The following is a 21,328-nucleotide window of genomic DNA, read 5'->3' on the forward strand; positions in this document are numbered from 1 at the left end:
AGTGTCGGAAGTCGCCGATAATCTTTCTTAAAGTTGTTCACTTCAATCAAAACTTAAATTTCCAACTTGTTACTTCGATTAAAATCGTGTTAAACACCGACTACAAACACTCACAAGAAATGTTTTTCGTTTAAGATTAAAATGCTAAAACTTAATTTATAAATTTTTTGTCGGTTTAGGCGAGACTTTGTTGGTTTTGTTCGGAATTTGTCGTTTATTGTTCGCGACAATGAAGGAACAATGGTGATTATCATGTTACCATCTTCATTGTGACGTAACAATGGAAATAAGTGATCACTTTGTTCGAACAAAGTACTTCGCACCTCGCTTCACACATTTTAACAAAAAATAAATTTACAGAAAATAAAATTTTAAAGAAAAACGATTTGTGAAAATATTCTGAAATTATAAAAAAAGTTTTTATTTAAAAAAAAAACAAAGTTTTTATTAATCCTTAAATCTTGCGTTGGACCGTGATGTCATAAGCACGCCGTTATGACGAGGTTCGGGTTGACTTCCAGTAACCTTTAACCTAGCGTGGCGACGCGAAGTCTTTTCCGGTTATCACGTGGTTAAGTTTCGACCAATCACAGCCGAGTTAAAACTCGTGGTTGATGAAATTCTTAATTTAATAAAAACTTTTAAACATTTTCGTTTGAATTTCAACGTAAAACTAGTTTACCACAAAACTTGGATAAAATTCAATAAAAACAAGAAAACTTAAACTTTGTGGGAAAATTATTCAATTTCAAAACATTTCCGCTCCACAATATCACGTGACCGGAATTAGTTTAGACAAAAAACCAAAACTTGGTAAAAACAAATTTCCTTCTTTACCGCAATTTGATTATTTTCTAACAATATCGATTCTGCGATTTTTCTTATTTTAGTTTATGACGTCACAGTGGCTGACAATGAGGGCGTGCGAACGACGCGAATAAAACAATGAAGATGACCGCGAATTGATTTGGACGCCGCGATGTTAAACATTTTTTTATTAACCCAAGATCGAATTTCATTCAATTTTGGTCGTTAAGGCGCCAATGGCGTTGCTGTCTGTGACGTCACAACGTAGACGCGGTTACGTAGGCACCGGGGAAAGGTTTTGACCAATCAGAATCGAGTATTTGACCGGATTAAAAACATTTTGGTTTGCAGGGAGGTTTAGGGTCAGAATTAAATTTCAATTAAAATTTTAAAACGTTTTTTTGTTTAATTTTGGAGGTTTAAAATAATTTAATTAAACAAATAAATTAATTAACAAAATATTAATTAGGACGCGAAAGTTTAAAGTAATTTAACTAAAAAATTAGTTAAAAGTTTTTGTAGATTTTCACTAGAAACAAAAAATGATTTTTTAATTTAAAGTGCTGACATATCTGAAGTGTTTAAATTTTTTGAAGTGTTAAATTGAAATTTGTTTAACCAGGGTAACCCAACCCCGGCCCAGCTGGGTTGAAATAGCGGGGTTAAAATCACCGAAACCCCGCAGATTTGTTTGTTTAGTCCCTTGTTGAAACCAGAAACAAATTTGTTGGAAATTTGAGATTTTGTTGAAGTGAAAAAAAAATTAAAATTTTGTAACAACGATAAATTAATTTTTAAAAACCAACTTTTCAACCTTTACTTAACATAATTAGTTCCACCTAATGTTACATTCGCAATCTTATTTCTATTTAATTGTAATATTTTAACAAATCGCTTGTTTTATTAAAAGTTATCCAACCCAAAACCTTCTCGCTACAAAATTTTGAAATTTATCTTAAAGCAGGTGTTAAAACAAAGTAATTCAATAACTAATTTGTGATGTCATAAACATAAGAACAACGTTAGCGCGTTAACATAAGCGATGACGTCATAATTAGTCAACGTGAACAAATAATGAGTTATCGTAATAAAAGCGAAACAGTTTTTTTAGTTTTCACAAAATTTAAAATATTTTTCAGCCCCACACGACGACGCTACAACCCCTCATTAACTAAACTACAACAAAGGTCGTTTGTGATGTCATGGGTCACGTGTAAGCCTCGCTGTAATGCGAGGTCAAACTCAAGGTCACGAACCCGCACTTAGAAGGTCAAATATAGCAAGTGTTAAGGTTTAAACATAAACAACAACGAAGGCGGGGATTTAGTTTCAAAACAAAGGATTCCAGGATTGTGGTTCGGGGCAGAAATAACAATTTATTTAAATATTTTCGCTTTGCTGTAAACCGAAACAAAACATTTATTTAAAACAACATTTTTTAAACCTCCGCGTCTCAAAAGGTCAAAAAACAAATTTTCGAACTAACGTAAAACTTTAAATATTTTTCCTCTTACTTTAACAATATCTATAGAGCATGATTTACGTCACTTCCTTTTATTTTAAGTTCAGTTTTTATCAACTGTTCAGAATACTTTTTAACATTTTTAAATTAGAAATGTTAAAGTATTCATCATAACAGGTCTCTTGCGCCAACCAGCGACTGTTATTTTCTTTGGCTTATATTTTCTTTTACCCATAATAAATTTTACCTCAAAACGCGAAATTTATAAGATTTTGAGGGGGATCGAACCTAAAACCTTACAATTAGCAAACTTATCAAGACTGGTTCACCACACTCTGTGGTTTGTTTACTCCTTTACGCCAACTTGCGACTTCAAAGTTAAAAGAATAAACTTCAAATTTGGATGTTTTTTTTACAATTCCAAAACAAATAAAAAATATAAAACAATTATTTAAAATTTGCAACACAATTACTTCGTACAATGCTACCTACGTCACAATAAGAAAAACAATGACGTCGTACAATGCTAATTACGTCATGAACAGTGACATCATCAAAACAATTAAAAAAATTCCATTTCAACTGATTTTTACGAAATTGATTAAAAATGCCGCGCGCAAAAATTTAAGTGCAAATAAAACTAACACTAGGTGGTGACAGTGTGTAGTTGTCAACCGTGAAAGATGAGTTGTGACGTCACACATATTAAGACATGACGCCACAAAGAAATGCATAGAGAAGGCAATGTTGTTGTGAGAGATGATTTTGATTGAAACTCCAGAAATGTTTTCAACAAAAAAATAAAATGATTTTAAGAAACTTTTCGTGTCTAAATTGTCAGAAATGCTTTATAAGCAACATTATTACGTTTCTCTTGTTACGCAACAATGAGTGGTTCGTCATCAGCGAACCCGGAGATCATCGGCGTTTCGTCTGTGATGTCATCATTAATCCCATTGTCCAAATATTCATCCGCGTCGTTCACAAAAAAAGCTTCCCCGGATCGCGGATCGTAATGTGACGACACAAAGGCGTGATAACTTTGTTGTAAGCGGCGATGACGTCGAACCTACGTAAGCATGACGTCATAAACATTTATTCCTTAAAAATGATGACATCATAAATAAATAAAAACTTTCGAAAACTTACCAAAAACAAAATTGTGACGACAAGACACACAACAATAACGATCACTGACGTCACAATGGCGATCATATTGGTTCGATCCAAGCCACTACTAGAGGGAGCTGGAGGTTCAATAATATAACCAGAAAGAGACAAGGGGTTAAATGTCAAAGTTGAGTTAAGCAAACATAACTTCTGGTCCAAACATTGAGCATGTAAGTAGACGGTGTACCTTGGAATAAATTGGATTTTAAGATTGGTTAAATATAAAAGTTTGAACAAGATTTTAGGATTGGATTAGCTGAGCTATATTGGAAAGTTTTGCAATTTAGTAAATGATAGCTCGTTAGTATGGTTGACACTGAATAATCAAATGGCTTTACAACCTTTAAAAAATGTCTGTGGTACTTACAATTTAATTTTCAAAAATTACTGGAAAATTATAAGGACATTTTTTTTTTAAATTAACTTTAATATTTTTTAAAATTGTATACCTTTAAAAGTAGGTGAAATTATTTACAGTTAAAACCATTTTTGTGTTCAGTGACACCAACTTTACCAATTTTTGAGTAAAAAAATCTTTTGCCAATATAAGAGTTTGAAGTTTAACTCTAATTCCCATAAACTCACCATTGTTTGGAAGCCAACTTAGTGAGGACAACTTCTCTCGTTGTGTTTGAAACTTCATCGATATATGAACAATTTTGGTCGGTTATTTTAACATCTTCTCCCTCACACAAAATAACTTGAATATTTTTAACAAACTCGGTGTAAAAAATTGAAAATTTGGGGTCCACATCAAAGATCAACTAAAAAAAAAAAAAAAATTAAATTTTAAGTTAGAGTAACTTCAAAACAAAATTCTAAACAAATCCAAAAATATCAAACTCACCCTGACATGTTGATACCCGATATCATAAACCCTTAATTCACTAGGTGGCGGTATATTAGTCCCGGTATAAAAGCTGATCGTACCAGCGTTGCCAGTTTGGTCTAAATAAAAATAATAATTGGCAAAAAGTTTTGCAGTTTTATGAAAAGACAAAATCACAGTATAACTTACTTTTAGTGATGTCATAAATATAAGCTTTGTACGTGATGAATGGTGTCAGTGACGTCACATTGTACTTTATTGTTTGTATTGTGGAGTTGGACAAAGTTAAATTCTTTTCAATTTTTCCAGTCTGGGTGTTTTTGATGACAATTCTGTATGTCTAAAATAATAAATTTTAAGTTTAAAATTAACAAATCTATTAAATAATAAAAAACTTAATTTTTACCAATTTTGAATTATCCGAAAAAGGTGAATTCCAATTTAGTAGAACCGAGGATAAAGTATTCTGGTTTACCACAGCACTGACCACTTGTGGCGCTAAAGTGTAATCGTCTGCAGGAGCCTTAGCAATGATCGTACTCCAGTTTCCATAAAATGGACTGATTACATGAACCTGAGTGAGATTAAGATGGTTACCAAATAAAATTAATAAAGTTTAAAATATTTGAGCCAACCTGGAAGAAGGAAAGTTTATTGTGGGGCAACCCTGTGATGTTGGTCGATAATTTATCACGAACAAGTTTTGTGTTGAACAACTCCTTTGTGCTTGGCCCATAACGAATCTGGTTCAAAATAAAACAAATTAAGTTAAATCCCCTTAATATTTAAATAAAAATGTTGTCCCCTTAAATTATGACATCATAATCACCTGATACAACGTAGGTATGGTGGGCTTAGTCGAGCGTGTCCAATTCATTGAAATTGTTCCAGAATCAACAACCATCGATCGTGTGAACTGAGGCGTATCGGCATGGTGACCAATTGTTATAAATATCGACCAATCAGAGTAAGCGCTGGTTTGGTTATCTAAAAAGATTTAGATTTTTTATTTAAAAATTTTTTGATTAAAATTCTTAATAAAGTTTAGTTATTCATTTAAATTCACTTAACAGCCACTACAGCAGTAAAGTACTCCTAGTTTCAAAACAAACTTAACATTAAAACAAAAATGTTCAGAGTGAAAACACAACAACTTGTGGTCGAGACTTACTTTGATCCAATGAAGCAATCCTCGCTTTATATTTCGTTCTCGGACTCAGTTTCTTGATCTGGAATTGGTTGTTGTTCACTTGCTGAGTCAAACTGAAGAAAGGTTTGTAGCTTCTTATGTTTAAACTAAAAACAAAAATTTATTTCATAAACTGATTAAAAAATAGTTTATTTAAATATTATTCATTGTATAAGCTCTTATAAAGCACAACATTTGTGTGAAACTTTGTTGTTTTATGTTTATTATTGAACACAACTTACATATAACTTTTGATGTTTTTTTGACTTGTGTTCCAATGAATTATCGCCGATGTGTTTAAAATATTCGTGAAATTTATATTTTGTGGGGGAAGCACTTTACTACTGCCTGTAAAATAAAAACTTATTGATACAAAGAATACAAAACCATTATTATGAAAAATATTAAAAACTGACAACCAAGATTTTAACCAAATAAATTTTTTTTTTATCAAAATCAATTTTTTACTTACCGATGGTGACAGAAAACTTGTTTGAAGGATGCCCAGCCAACCCTGTAACCTTTGACCTTGCTGCCACGGTGATGACCCAGTGACCTTCAGGTAACCTCATATGGAGAACGTTTCGAGATAGGGGAACCACCTTGGTTTCTAGCTGGCTACTTGTAGCAGTGATTATGTATTCTGTTAAAATATTTTTAAAAAAATAATAAAAAAAAAGTTGGAAAATTTTTTTTTTTATAATAAAAATTAAAATATTACAAACCAGAAATCTGTGAAGTGTCTTGGGGTTTAAGTTCAATCTCAACCAACCCCCCTTGTAGAGGGTAGACATGGGTGATAACTGGGACTTGAGGTGGTCCCAGTTGGGAAGTATAGTGGGATGAAGGTGAGGTCAAGGTCAAGTTGGGAAGTTTAAGAGAGATGGACACAGTGTAGGAGGTGCTGAACTTCAAGTCTAAAAAAAAATTAAAAAATTAATTTTAAATTATTCATTTATTTAAATAATTAAAAACTTACTCTTTAAAATCGCTGAAGTATTTTTGGAAAGCACAGTTTGAGTTTCATTAACAACACTACTAGGGTGATACTTGACTACATAAGTGACTGCCCCTAATTTGGGTGGTACAGGGGGGTAAGGATGACCCCATGTGACCTCCACACAGGTCTCGGAGGATGACGCAGGAGAGCAACCATCTTTAAATTGAACGTAGGGTACCTGAACAAAAGTTGTGACATATTTGTGATTGTTTTTATTAAAAATCTTTAAAATCTTAAAACTCAAACTTACAAAACAACTCCACTCGTCATCTTGACTCGGGCACTCAGCGATATAATTACAACGAACAGCGTGAGTTTTTCCATCTCTGCAGGTATAAGTCTGAAACAAATTCAAATAATTCTGCTTATGAAAGTTAATAAAACAATAAACAATTACTCACATAATAACTTGAGGTTGTGCTGGGGAATGTGGACAAGCAGTTTGCTTCATCGGATCCATCGTTACAATCGTTCATATTATTACATCTCGCTGAAGATTGAACGCACTGGTCCCCACTATGGCAACTAAATATTTAAAAGTTTTTAAAATGTCTGCCAAAAATCAGAAAAGTTTTGTTGAACTTACGCAAACATCCCAGAAACACAATCCAACTTTGTACAATTTAGTTCATCTGAGTCATCCAAACAATCATTTTCCCCGTTGCACCATAAACTCAATTCAACACATCGACCATTTCTGCATTTGCGTTGTCCTGCGAATATATTTAACAACATTATTGCAGGTACATATTGTTGAGTTTGCAGCTCGTATAACATGTCAGCAGTGTTAAGAATGCTACAACATGCCAGCAGTGGAAATCAAACCCAGAACCTTATATCTTACTTAAAATGCTTCAACATGCTAGCAGTGGAAATCAAACTAAGGACCTTATATCTTACTTAAAATGCTACAACATGCCAGCAGTGAGAATCAAACCAAGAATCCTAGGGCTTACTAAAGGATGCTACAACATGCCATCAGTGAGAATCAAACCAAGGATCCTAGGGCTTACTAAAGGATGCTACAACATGCCAGCAGTGAGAATCAAACCAAGGATCCTAGGGCTTACTAAAGGATGCTACAACATGCCAGCAGTGAGAATCAAACCAAGGATCCTAGGGCTTACTTCATGATGCTTCAACACTCCAGTAAACCACAGGAACTCACCACTGAGACAGCTGACATCACATCCACTTTCATCAGCGTTGTTTCCACAATCGTTGAACCCGTCGCAGGCATCACTTTCAACAATGCACATCCTTGTTGCACCATAACCACAGAAGAAGTAACCATCTATGCAAGGACTTAATGATGTAGTTGGTGGAACAGTCGTGGTTTGGGTGGGACCACAACGAGGGATGCCACAATATTCCCACCTGGAATTATCACATATTTGTGAGATTTAACAAAACTTAAAATTAATTTAATTTTTACCTCGTCTCAGGATCTGTTGTGTAACACCATGGCCCTAAATTATCGTTATCTGGGTTTCTACAGTAGTTATGGTTCCTGTTTTGGGGCCAATAATGGGGTTTATGGGGCTTATTAGACCCCCAAACTTGGCAGGTTCGTCCGGTCTTCGTGTAACTTCGATGACCTACGAAATAAATTAATTTTAATTTCTACAAAACTGATAAATAATTGTAAGATAATTTAATTGACCCACCTTGATAGTTAACCCCGTTACCCACAATGCAACCCGGTTCATCCCCGTGAACGGTGTCGATACAATCTCGCTCGTCTGACCAATCACCACAGTCATTGTCTCCGTCACATTGGAACACGGTGAAGATACAATGGCCATTGTCACAACTACAAATAGCAATCCCTTATTTAACTGATTCCACAACTAGTATCATAAGTAGGAGAACAAATGAAATTAAATGAAAATCTTGATTTGATCTGCTTCGTTGTTTTATTAATAAAGCAGGGTCCTGATGCCATAACTACGCAAAAAGTTTTTAAATTTAAAACTCACTGGAACTGCAAGGTGGAACTGAAACAGGGGATTGTGATCCCGGGTATGAGGGATGAGTTGGAGGGACAACCGTACTCGTCACTTTCATCCCCACAGTCGTTTACCCCATCGCAATGCCATGATTCGGGGTAACAAGCCCCATTTCGACATTTTAGTTCACCAGGTGAACAATTTGTGTCTAAAGTTGAAGTCGCTGAAAAAAGATTTTTTAATGAAATTTAAAACCTGAATAAAATAAAACAATTGCAGCTGTAGGTTTTCTGTAATAAAATTGACATTTTTTAAACTTGCAAGAAGATAATATTATTTTTAAAGTCGGTAAAGTAAATTTCAAGATATCGCAGTTTAAAGTTAACAAAAATTCAAATATGTGAATTTTCTACAAACCCGGTGGTTGCACTATTCCTTTAAACATTTTAAAATATCAAGTATCAAATTAAAACAAAAGATAAAGGTTCACAATATAATAAAAATATCATTCTTTTAATTAAATAAAGTTGAAAACTCACTGGTAGGTGGAATGGTTGTTGTGGAACAATTTAATTCATCGGTTCCATCTGTACAATCTTTCATCCCATCGCACCAAAAAGATTTAAATATACATTCGTCCGAGCCACACTTTTTCCTCTCATGACCACACGAGGTCATGTTAGAGCAGTTTTGTTCGTCCGAATGATCGGAGCAGTCGTCGTCTCCGTCACAAACCCACAATCGAGGAATGCAGTTTCCATATAAAGATCTGTTGAAGAAACTAACTTTAAAACTTTCAACTTATTTCTGATAAAATCTTAAAACTTTATCCTCACGGAGTGCTAGTTTTGCATTGGAACAGGTAAGCTGAGTCACATGACACTGTTGTGTGATTATGAATGGTTGAGCAACCTCGTTCGTCCGACCAATCACCACAGTCATTGTCTCCGTCACATTTCCATCTATGATGTCACAATATATAGAATTCAGATTTTATGTTTAAAGATTTTAGGTTTGTTAATTCTAAAAACATTGCTGTAAGTAGAAGTTTAGGTCGTGAGTTCGATCCCCACTGCCTTCTGTTACAAAGTTCTTGAGCTTAAATAATGTTGACACAAAATACAAAAAGTCTAGTTTAAGAAATCGTAGGCAGAAGTAACATAAACTATCTTCCCCCTAACATGGCTGTTTAAAAAGAAGTCTAAATTTGCTTCCCCACCAGCCTATTTATAACAATTCCTAATTATTATAATAAAACACTTTAAGATTTGTAAACCTAAACAACTTTTGACTATTTTTCGAGTTTCAAACACAAAACTTCACTTACTCTTTTTTCTTGCACCATCCATTATCGCACTGCAACTCAGATGAGTTATCGCAAGGTTTGTAGTTGCAGTTGTGTTCATCGGATTGGTCCAAACAATCTCTGTCGTGGTCGCATTCCCACAATGCAGGGATACATTGACCTGAGGTGCACTGGAACTCTGTGTCTGTGGAAAATTTCAAGTTAAAGCCATGTTATATCGACTATTTAAATATCCTAAGTCCAACTGACATGTTTAATCATCCTAACTGCTTCAAGGTTCTAAAATTGCCAAATTTTTTAAATTTTGACGAATTATAAACGGGGCAACAGAAAGGTCCTTCAGTATCTTGCTTGCTACAACATGACAAAGGTGGGAATCAAACCCAGGATCTCAGGTCTTACTTAATGATGCTACAAAATGACAGAAATGGAAATCAAACCAAAGACTCCAGGTCTTACTCAATAAAATACAACAGGAGTCGAGTTACAAACCTTGGTTGCATTTCGGGCAATCCACTTCATCCGATCCATCCAGACAATCATCTTCATTATCACATTTCCATGACAACAAAACACACTTCTTACTTGTTTTGCAGAGGAACTCGTTGCTACGACAACTACTGTTGCTCGCCTGCAAAAAATTAAATTTATTTACAAAAAGATTTTAAACACAGCTAGTTACAGCTTATCATGTAATACTAACCACACAGAAAGTGTTGTTTTGGTTGAAGATCTGGCCGGGGGGACAACCGCAAGATTCCTGTCCGTTCGGGGAGATTGAAACAACGAGATCCCCTCCACTATGGCTGCACAAACACTTGCCACCCTGTAATTTAGTTGATTAAAACCAAGTTATCAGCACAATATTAACAACCAACTTACAATATTTCCATCCTCAATGTTATTCAGTGGTGAGATGATGCAGAGCTGGGAGCATTTTTTACCAGAACACGGATTTATTTTAACTTGCTGATTTTGTTTTTGGAATATCTGGCAACAAAATTTTAATTTTTTTTTGTATATATTTTTATGCTCGATGTGGAAAGGTCGAATGTGCGACTTAAACATAGAGTAACATCAGTTACTCCGACCCAGTCTCGAGTTGCCTGTGACAGTTTGGGATATTATTGATTATAATTGCCCGGTAATTATGCTGCTGATTTAGTGCTGGCTCAGCAGGAGTTCATACCGTTTATAGCGCCTTACTAAAGGGCACTACAGCATGAGAGCAGTGGGAATTAAACCCATGACCTCATGCGTGGTGTAGCAAGTGTTCTTACCACTACACCACGCTGCCTAGTTACTCTTTAAAAACTTTTTAGTAGATCTTGGTTAAATGTAAAACCAAAGTGTTTAAAAAATTGACTTCGACAGGAATCAAACCCCAGATATCAAGTTTTACCTTCATTCCGAACAATCTGTTGATAACTTGGTTGATGGTGGTGTAGAAAGGTTGTGAGCCCTCAAGGAGATATTTGTCCATTTGAACCAGGTTGTGAGTGGGTTGTAAAGTGTTAACTCCATAAACTTTATCTTTGTAAACTGCTATGGAGTTCCCTGTAAAATAGAAATCAAAATTAAGTTTGTTTGAAATGTTATATTAAAGAGTTTTGAAATTTTGTAAGTGATGTATATAACATGTTAGTATGGTTGACACTGAATCATAAAATGGCTTTGGAACCTTTAGAAATGTCTGTGGTAATTACAATTAACATTTTAAAAATACTGGAAAATGATTAACACAAAAAACAGGTTATTATATTTTTTGTGTGACGTAGAAAGTACCAAGTAGCGTAGTGAATGTAACAAGCTGGTACTTTCTACGTCATCACAAACAGGGTTTCCTTTTTTTTTCAATTGAGTTTAATATTTTTGTTAAAAGTTGTATAACTTAAAAAGTAGGTGAAATTATTTAAAGTTAAAACCATTTTTGTGTTCAGTGACACCAACTTTTTAAATTTTTGAGTAAAAAAATCGAACTTTAACTATTGTTAGCGGCCCACATTCATTATTGAATAATTTTGGTACAGAATAAAGTTATAACCGCTACAACGACATTTTAAGTTAAACTTACAAAGTGAATTTCCATAAGTCCATCCCCCCTCAGTATCTGCCCAGGTGTTATTACCACCTGACCACAAGAATGAAGCAACTGTGAACCTGGATGATAAAAACCTGGTTATTAGGGTATAGCTGATTTACAATATTTTGACCAAACTTGTGTTTTCATCAAACCTGTTTCCTAGAAACACCCGGTCACTGCTTGGGTCAAAGGTCAATGAGGACAAAGTGTCAGGTTGTCGAAAATCACCAGACCGAAACTGCCACTCGATGGGGTTGCTACCATCCATGTGAAGTTTAAAAAACTTTACACCTTTAAGAAAAATTACAAAAAATTAATTTTACTTTTTCTCACTACTGTCTATATATAATAAAGCTTGGTGGACAATATATGTTTGTTAAATTTATAGGCCTATAAAATAAATAAAAACTGTTGTTTGTGGTGAATGGGTAAATTATCAAATATTAGTTGAGAGTTGTGACCATATTACAACAATTAAATATTTAAACCACAGGGCTATCAACTAGCTAAATATTTATGCCAACTTAACTCACCGCATGCAGCATAAAGAAGTCCTTTTGTAGGATTCAAAGTTATCACAAAGGTGGATTGGTCGCAGCTTGTGAAAGGCAACTCTCTGATATATTTGCCCTCATAATCTGACACCTGAAAGAATATAAAGAATCACAATTAGAAAAACTTTCACTCACATTAGGTTTATTGAACGACTGATTTAAACCACACGATGGCACAAGAACAAACCTTTAAAATGTTGGTCTCGGTCCAGTAAATATTTCGAACCAGCCAATCAAAAGCCATCGAAGTCACCTGACCTTCTGTGGTGATTATGATGTCATGATTGTCAGGGTTTGCAACTAAAATACAATAAATTATTTTAAATTAGGAAAATTTAAAATTTTCAAATTGAAAAAAACTATATTTTTATAAATATAATATTTTCAAATTTTAACAGTTTAACAACATAGTTTGAATAATAATTAAAATACCATTTCCAAGGCAAGTTCTAATGATCTGGGATTGATTGTTTGCCACATTTTTTGCCCAATAAATACAATTTGATGAATATTCGTAATCAAAATGCTGTGTTCGCGACATTTCAGAAAGGAGCAAGATTGTCTTGTTGGAATCAATATCATATCTGTACAAACCTAATAAAAATAATTTAATTAATTGCTGCTCTGGGTTAAGGAGAAAAAAAGGTTAAGAAAGAAGGAAGGACAAAAATATGCCAAAAGGGCCTAAAATATTAAAGTACTTTTTTTTCATCCTCATAGAGGAGTAGGTTTTTAATATTTGTTGTTAGGTAAGGGTGTGCGGTTGGGTTGTGTTCGAGCTATCTGTAAAAAAGGGGAATAGTGTGGCGTTGGTGTGGCTCAAACCCGAAAACTTAAAGTCAGATGTCATGACCATTATAACACAACAAAACCTTTTTGTTAGTTCAAGTGGCCACTCATAACTCTATCCAACATTTATATTATACAACAGTGAAAACAGTTGGGTGGGGATTCTCTAACCAAAATCCAATTTTGCCCCTAAGCCATGTTTACAATTATCATGCCATTTGTGGTGCCTAATACTTTTACAGACATATATTTTTGCTTGTTTAACTGCATATCAAATAAGGTCAAGTTGGTGTAGTTAGATTAGGAAAATAAGTTTAAAAATTAGGAGAACAAAAGGTATTCAAAAAAAAAACAAAAAAATTGAACTTACCATCGAGACCTGATACCAACATAAAAGCAGGATCACTTTTGACGGGACAAAGAACTTTATCGGGGGAAAAATGGGACTCACTGGGACCCCCCTTACAAGAATCACCCGCCAACTTTCGGTACCCCTTACTACGATTGTAAAAACCCCCAGGGTAGCATGTTGGGGGTACCTAAAAATAAAAAATATTATTAACAAAAAAATTAACAATTTTAAAGTGGTTAAAGATTGAATACAAACCAAAATAGCATTGCTTGAATCATTAACAACAGGGTTGCAGAAGTAACCAGTTTGAAAGTTGAGGGCAAATCCAACATCACACTCATAATCCTCCCTCCTACAAGGACAACTTTCCTTGTTCGCCGGACGATCGTAATCCTTTCCGTTAAAACAAGTCGCATGCTAAAAAAATAGAATTACATTAAACCTGCAGTTTGTATAAAAAGTGGAGTCAGCGGGAATCAAACCTTGATCCTCCGGTTGTAAGTTGTTTTACTTCCCATCAAACACGACACGCCACGCTCATCTGTCGGTGACCACGACTTATAATCATCTTTGGTGCAGGGTTGCCCTAAAACTTTGCGCAAGTCGATCTAAACAAAAACATTATGAAATATTATTAAACTTTAATTTCTTTTTGTTTATAAATTTATCTTTAATGTGGAAAAGTAAAATGCACGCCCTAAGAAAAAAAAACCAGTCTTGAGTTGCCTTTAGCAGTTTGGGATATTATAGATCATAATTGCCCAGTAATTATGCTACTGATTAAGTATTGGCTCAGCATGAGTTTATACCATTTATAGCGTCTTACTCAAGTGTGCTACAGCATGAGAGCAGTGCGTATCGAGCCCAGGACCTCATGTGGTATAGCAAGTGTTCTTACCACTACACTATGCTGCCGGTAAATACACAACCTGCTCCAATGATAAATATTCACCTGAATGATGATCCAGGAATGATGGGATGTCTTTGATCCGAAAATGGTGAAGACCGAGCTCTTCTCTCCAGGCTCGGTCATAATTCCGTAAACATTAATCAATTCTGTCGTGAAGCTGTACGTCGACCAAGTTTCACCTGAGAATAAACAAATTTAATTTAAAGTTTGGTAAGTTTTAAGTAGTTACCCAAAAGTACTTACCCTGATCAACTGAGAACCAAACCTGATTGGTCGGTTCAAACTTGATGACGGTCGCAAACAAACCTCCATGGTCTCCCCAGGTGAACCACCACAACCCTTTCAAGATCTAAATTTAAATGAAAATTCAAAAAAAGTAAATTTCAAAAAAAATATTTTTTTCCTAAATTAAAAATTTTTTTTATATCACCTTAAGGTAATATGTTTTATATTTTTTATTGGGTAGGGGTTTGATATTGTGATGACCTTAAGGTTGTGGTGGTTTGGTTTGATATTGTGATGTGTGTGAGCTATCCGTAAATACAAGGCTTAAGGGCGAATAGTGTGACATTAGTGCAGATCAAACTTGAAAGCTTTCGGCTCGTAGTCCGCTGCCATGACTGCTTAACCCCACTTAATAAATTTCAAAATTAGTCAAAAGTTTCAAACCTGAGTCCAGTGAGAACCCCCGGTGGCAGAAAAGTAAAGATCGGGTTCCGATTTTAAGTTCTTTCCAGTGTTTCCCTCGGCTAATATGAAACCAGGAGCTGAAGGGCGGGATAGAATGAGGGATGATCGAGTTTGGGGGAAAATGTGGTGGAACATCTGGGTTAAGTGAAGTGAACATCCTTGTCTAAATGGAATGGAATATTTTAGGTTTTGGGTGGAATGTAAATTTAATTTAGCTTGAAAATTAAAATATGAAAACTTTTTTTTAACATTCCTTTTTGTTTACAAGTTTAAGTTCAAGGAATGCCCTCGGGCGAAAAAGTTTAAAATAATTAGATGTTAACTTTAATGTCAACTCAAACTATTTAATCTCAATCAAACTATTCAAACTTATTCAACAAAATATTTTATTTATTGACCAACAAAAATTAAATCAAAAATATTAATTTTTTTAAACCCACCTAACCGAACAATTAACTTTATCCCCGTTAAAGTCATAAGTTGGGGGAGGTACCAACTCCCAGACCCCCCCTTTATCGTAAGTTATCCTCGTTTGCATATGAGTCGCATCATCAAAGCTCAACGACCCCCTCTGGTGGTTGTTAACAACATTAGCGATGAAAACGCTTCGTAGTCCGTCAACTTTGTGGATGTCTGCGTACACGTCGCTTGCATAAAACCTGTGATGTCATTAAAGTTGATTTGTAATGTCATAACAGGTAATTTATGATGTCATAAATTTGAATTTGCATTTAGCTAAATATAAACTCTTATAATTAATTAACAAAAAACAAATAATTAGTTTAATTTATAACTTTACAATAAAAAAAGGAAGGTGTTGACAATTATTTAAAAGTCTGCTAAAGTAATAAAATATAATTTAATATTATAATAAGGTTATATAACTATTTGTTGAATAAATTAGGTTTTTTAATATAAAAATTTTCTGGCTATTACATCTGCCAGACATTCTAAAAATAGAAATTATGTGACACGATTGTTTCTGTGATGTCATAATCGCCCTCATTTTAAATAGGTTTAGATTTGAATGGGTATGACATCACAATCATGTTGATTGTTTTGTTGCTATTGACGCAGTTACAACCATTCAAAATTCAAACATAAAGAACAATAACGAATTGAATGGATTCTTGAATTTTGTTTAAAACAAAAATTTCACTCACCCGATCGTGGAAACCTCCGTGTCCGGGTTAAAGTAACTGATATTCTGTAGTGAGAGTGTAAAATCAACTTTGTTTGGCTCCGAGACGTAAAGATTGACTCGACCTTTCTCATGCTGAGCACAAACTAGAATCTGGAAAACATTTTATATTATTCTTATTAAAACTAATTAATCAAGTTAACAAGGGAAAAGGAAATTATAATTATTCCATTCACCAAAAGGAAATTATTCAATAAATCAAATAATTTGGGGAACAGGATTTGGTTTTGACATTTTTGGTTACAAAGTAAAAATGAAAGTGTTTGAAATGTTTCAAACAGGGATAACATGAAATATTATTTGCCAAAATACTCCACTTTATATTGAGTGTTATCGATCCACAGAACTTGAAATATAATATTTAAATTAAAACAATCATAAATTGATGTTTAGGTTTTAAATCATATTTTAATGAACAAACTTTGTTGTTATAAGTTTTAATATAAACAATATTGTGAGTATTATGATTTTAAAACAAATTTACAAAACGCAAATCATTTTAAAATATTTTTAACAATTAAAAACAAAATTAAATCTAATTTCCAAAAAATTAAATTTAAGTTTTACAAAGCTCAGATTTAAAAGTCAGTTATCGTTTTTATTTACAATTAAACAAAGCAAATAAAATTTATCCTCAAACCTGTCCATCGGAGGCATCAACGACGTAATATTCCAAGATTTGCTCCCCCGTGTGGAAATTTGCTCGTACGAACCTCGATTCTCGAGTGATGGCTACCCACAATTCCCTGTCGTTCGTACCTAATAATATTTATTTTTATTAACATGCATGATGTCATAATAATGAAATAGAAATAAAGTGTTTACAGCAGAATATTTGCAAACCTGACATTTTTATTTCCGTGTTTAAAGTGAGATTACTCATCCCACCAACTCATAACTTGCTACTGTTTATTATTAGTTACAACATTTTCACAAAATATCGAAACTTTAATGACAATAATTTGAAATTTTGTGAACATTTTCGGATGTAAACAAATTTTTAATAAAAATAATTATTACAAAAATATTTAAATTTAATTAAATAATATTTTAACTTTACAAACTTTACATAATTACAAAATTTAAATTAATCAAAATTTGTTAAAAAATACACACTTAGGAAGCACATTAGGTTTGTCAAGGTCTGTTACATCACAGAACAAGTATTGTGGTTAAACAATGAGAAACCCAACACTATAATTAAGTTCATTATATTGAAAGTAAAATCTAGTTTTATCAAAAGCTTTAAACCTGACAATGTAACAATTTTACACTTGAACAACCCTCAGTTAAACAAGATTATTGTTTTAAAAAATGTTTTTTTCAATATAAAAGTCTAACATTCAAGCAGAAATTAAATTTTAAATAAACTCAATCATGCCAATAACAAATAAACAAAAATTTAATTCAAAAACTTACCAAAAATAAAAACAAATAAAAAATACTTAATTTTTAGCAAACTTACAAGACTTTAAAACTCCGAAAACCTTAACTAAGTCAAAATCATTTTTCATTTGTTAAAAAATACGTCACCTTTCTACCAAACATTTTATTTAATACAAAACTCACCAGACTTTCTTGTGGCAAACATGGAGGCGTTCATGAGAATAAAGTCATCCACATTGGAGATGAGGACCTGATCTCTGGAGTCCTGGAAGTAGGTCTCAGTCTTCAGGATCGAGAGGAGTCCGTTCTCTTCCATCCTCTCCACATAGATCGCATCCTCCTTGTCGTACTGGATGTTATCTGTGAAAGAAAGTTCATTTAATTTTATGATCGGGGCAAAACAATTATTAAAATCAATTTTTCCTTATAACAAATAATCAAAATTTCAATTTATTTTAAATTTGAAAATTACTTTAAAAACAAAATACTTGCTTTTCCAAGTTATTTAAATAAGATAACACATGTCAGTTAACCCCACTGTCCCAATAACCCCCTGTTAGCAACTTACTTGAACTTGTGTAACCCCATGTCCAACCCTTCACCCTTCGTTGGATCAAACTCCAAGTCGACCCAAAATCATCGGATTTATACAAATCACTCCCCCCAGTGTCCAACTTTGCGTGTCCGATCACAATCCAGGGTTTCCGTGGGTGAATCGAGATCGAATCAGGACGAAACGGCAACCCTGAATTTTTAAAACTTTAATTTACAAAAAAATTTTTAAACAGCCTCATTTAAAGAATACAAAATAAAAATTCAAAGCATTAATTTATTTAACTTGAAAAAATCAAATATTAACCTTTTACAGTGTTGAAAGTTTTCCCATAATCTTGGGTAACAAATAATTGAAAGTTTACAATATCGGTGAAAATATATTGTTTGTTGTCATTTACTCCATGATAAAAGTTGTTGACGACTCCTTGCAACTTTGCATCCCCAGGCTGTGTGCTCAACTTTTTCTTAGAGTTTAAATTTAAACAAATTTAAAATTGTGTTGCCAAAGAGAAATTCAAGTAATTTTAATTTACATCATGTTAACTTACCTCGTAGGTGACTCCATAATCATACGAGAAATAAATATTAGAATCGCTCGCTTGTAAAGTTGCCGATGAAATTAATTTGGTTAAAACAACCAGCACCGAACTGTTCAATCCTGCCCAGTGAACCAATAAGTGACTGAAAAGACAAAATATTTGAATTTTATTTGATTTTAATATTACATTATAACAGAAAAAACACAATCTTATTATAAATTTTCACAACTCAATTGAAAAAAAGATTGCAGTTTTTTTTGTAAAAATTCCTGCCTTTTCGCATTTTATAAACTTGGCGAACGACGCTGATAAAGCTTCGTTATTTTAATATACATGTGTTAGCATATAAGATAGAACTTACTTGTTTGGGTCGTTCAACACATAGAATGTGCTGTTGGGTTGGTTGCTAGGTTGGTTGCCAAGGGAACGTTTGTTTCTCGTTTCTTTCTGGTTGGGATCAAAATCTTTTAAGTTTTGGAGAAAGTCCAAAAACTTTGGATTTTCCTTCAAGTCTGAAACCCTGCAATTAGGTTTTCGTTTTATAACTTGCAAACTTTAAACAAAGATTAATTATTATGTAAAAATGTTTTTAAATTTAAAATTTGACCCGAAAAATTAAAACTAAATCAGTATATCTTAAATTGAAATCATATTTTACTTTTCTTCTAGTGTGTCCAAGTTCTTTTCCGCACTTTCAACTTGCGAAGGTTTTACAAATGAATATATTCCATCATTCGAGTTCTGAGGATCTTTGTGTTTGAACAAATACTTTCCATCCACCGCAAACAACAAACAACTAATTACTAAAAAACTTAATTCTCTTATCTTCATTTTTGTTTTCTCTAAAACACAAAAATTGTCAGATTGTATAAAATAACATAAGACAGACTGCCTGTCAGATTGCAAAAAAAAAGACCAACTGTCTGACTGTCAGACTACATAAAAACAGAAAAATGTTTATTTAAATTTTGTCTGCTAATACTAAAGTTGTGACTTTTTTAAATGCAAGTATTAACAATTTAACGAAACTTTTATTAAATAATTAAAATATAAGCTGCAAACAAAAGCTCTAAAAATTTATTTTCGGTTAAAAATAAAAACAATTTTCACTTCCTTTAAATGCTATTGTTTACAGAGGAGAGAAAGTAACTATTTTGTGCAAGTTAAAAAATAAATAAATTTTTATTTGTTAATAAAACTTTTTTTTTAATAAAAATATTAATTTTTTTTAATTCACCATCACAACCTATTTAATGTTAAATATTTAACCACTTTTCTTGGCCCCTTATAGTTTACCCTTCTAATTTTTTTCTTTCCCTAATTCTAAATTTTCAATTTTTGTAAATAAATGGAAAAAATTACATTTTAAAAGCACTTACATTACGATTCGATTAATATATTAAAAATAAAGCCTTAACGTCAATAAAAAACAGCATTTGAGATTTTGTTAAACAAGATTTATTTAAAATGTTTAAAAATATTAAAAAAAAACGATACAAAAACAAAAAAACAACGCAAAAAGAAATTAGATTGTGAAAAAAAAACAGCACAAAAACATTAACAAGACGGATAATTATACTAACAGTTTTAAAAAATATTATTAATTAAAAATTAGGTTTAATATAACCCAGTATGGCTCTAGTAGGAAAGCACAAACTGGTCACGATAAATTGCATGTGATAAAGGGACTAACCGAAAATAAACCTACCGAAAAGAAAGAACGTCCCAACTCGGCCTTTCGAAATAACGTTTGTCACATACAATGCACAAATATATTAAACAACCTACTGTCCAGTATGAGCTACATATTATTGAACGAATATGTAAATTGATTAATGGCAAAATTACTAATAAAAATGTTTTTTATAGTAAAACATGAATAAACTAAGTTAAAATAACGGTAAACATACAGTTATGACAAAACACACAAATATTAGGGGTAAAATAATGAAGATAGGAAAGATTGTGCGGCACCTTTATAAGGCTGTGCAGATTTTAAACACGAAGATGGAAAAAAACGCGCCACGCATGGCGGAATAACATTTAAGATGGTAGTTTAAAGTTGACTACCAAATATATAGTTGTTGTTGAAAATAAACAATGTTCATGTGGGCAACAATATTGGGTTTGCCAGATGGAAACATCAAAAGTCAATAGTAAGTGACATCAACAGACGCGATGTCGTCATAGGATGGCAACGTCATAGGATGGCAACGTCATCGGCTAGTGACATCATCGGTTAGTGACATCATCGGTCAGTGACATCATCGGTCAGTGACATCATCGGTAAGTGACATCATCAGTTAGTGACATCATCAGTTAGTGACATCATGGAACAGCGACATCATAGACTAGCGATATCATGGAACAGCGACATTATGGAACAAAATATAATTTAAAATAGTAAGAAATCTTTTTTTTTAAATGCAAGTAATACTACTTGATACTAAACTTCATGAGTATTACATGACAAAATTTAAATATAGAGTAATGTATTGACTATTATAATGAAATATATCAACACATCTGAAAAAAATAAAAATAAACATTTACGAAA

At 33.0% G+C, this 21,328-nt stretch overlaps 1 protein-coding gene across 1 annotated transcript; it reads right to left on the reverse strand.

Moving 5' to 3' along the window:
* Nucleotides 1-2,661: 2,661 nt before the first annotated feature.
* LOC145745315 (uncharacterized) lies at nucleotides 2,662-19,608 on the reverse strand. Its single transcript, XM_082563354.1, has 47 exons — nucleotides 19,430-19,608; nucleotides 19,133-19,291; nucleotides 18,781-18,913; nucleotides 18,537-18,696; nucleotides 18,246-18,422; nucleotides 17,861-18,037; nucleotides 16,932-17,050; nucleotides 16,254-16,384; nucleotides 15,531-15,749; nucleotides 15,070-15,253; nucleotides 14,644-14,749; nucleotides 14,443-14,579; nucleotides 13,973-14,098; nucleotides 13,746-13,907; nucleotides 13,509-13,677; nucleotides 12,782-12,943; nucleotides 12,537-12,649; nucleotides 12,329-12,440; nucleotides 11,948-12,086; nucleotides 11,787-11,872; nucleotides 11,115-11,269; nucleotides 10,595-10,702; nucleotides 10,416-10,538; nucleotides 10,205-10,343; nucleotides 9,734-9,896; nucleotides 9,243-9,368; nucleotides 8,946-9,175; nucleotides 8,437-8,629; nucleotides 8,125-8,270; nucleotides 7,893-8,055; nucleotides 7,626-7,834; nucleotides 7,044-7,170; nucleotides 6,859-6,982; nucleotides 6,708-6,797; nucleotides 6,437-6,635; nucleotides 6,183-6,374; nucleotides 5,930-6,100; nucleotides 5,700-5,805; nucleotides 5,440-5,564; nucleotides 5,098-5,255; nucleotides 4,904-5,011; nucleotides 4,675-4,842; nucleotides 4,458-4,608; nucleotides 4,287-4,387; nucleotides 4,025-4,203; nucleotides 3,419-3,626; nucleotides 2,662-3,338 (listed from the first exon to the last, which is right to left on the reverse strand). Exons 1-47 carry the CDS (start codon nucleotides 19,600-19,602, stop codon nucleotides 3,147-3,149), a joined length of 7,098 nt encoding a protein of 2,365 aa, XP_082419480.1. The 5' UTR covers nucleotides 19,603-19,608; the 3' UTR covers nucleotides 2,662-3,146.
* Nucleotides 19,609-21,328: the final 1,720 nt, after the last annotated feature.

The sequence above is a fragment of the Corella eumyota genome, chromosome 3 (assembly GCF_963082875.1).
Source record: "Corella eumyota chromosome 3, kaCorEumy4.1, whole genome shotgun sequence".
NCBI classification, from domain to species: domain Eukaryota; kingdom Metazoa; phylum Chordata; class Ascidiacea; order Phlebobranchia; family Corellidae; genus Corella; species Corella eumyota.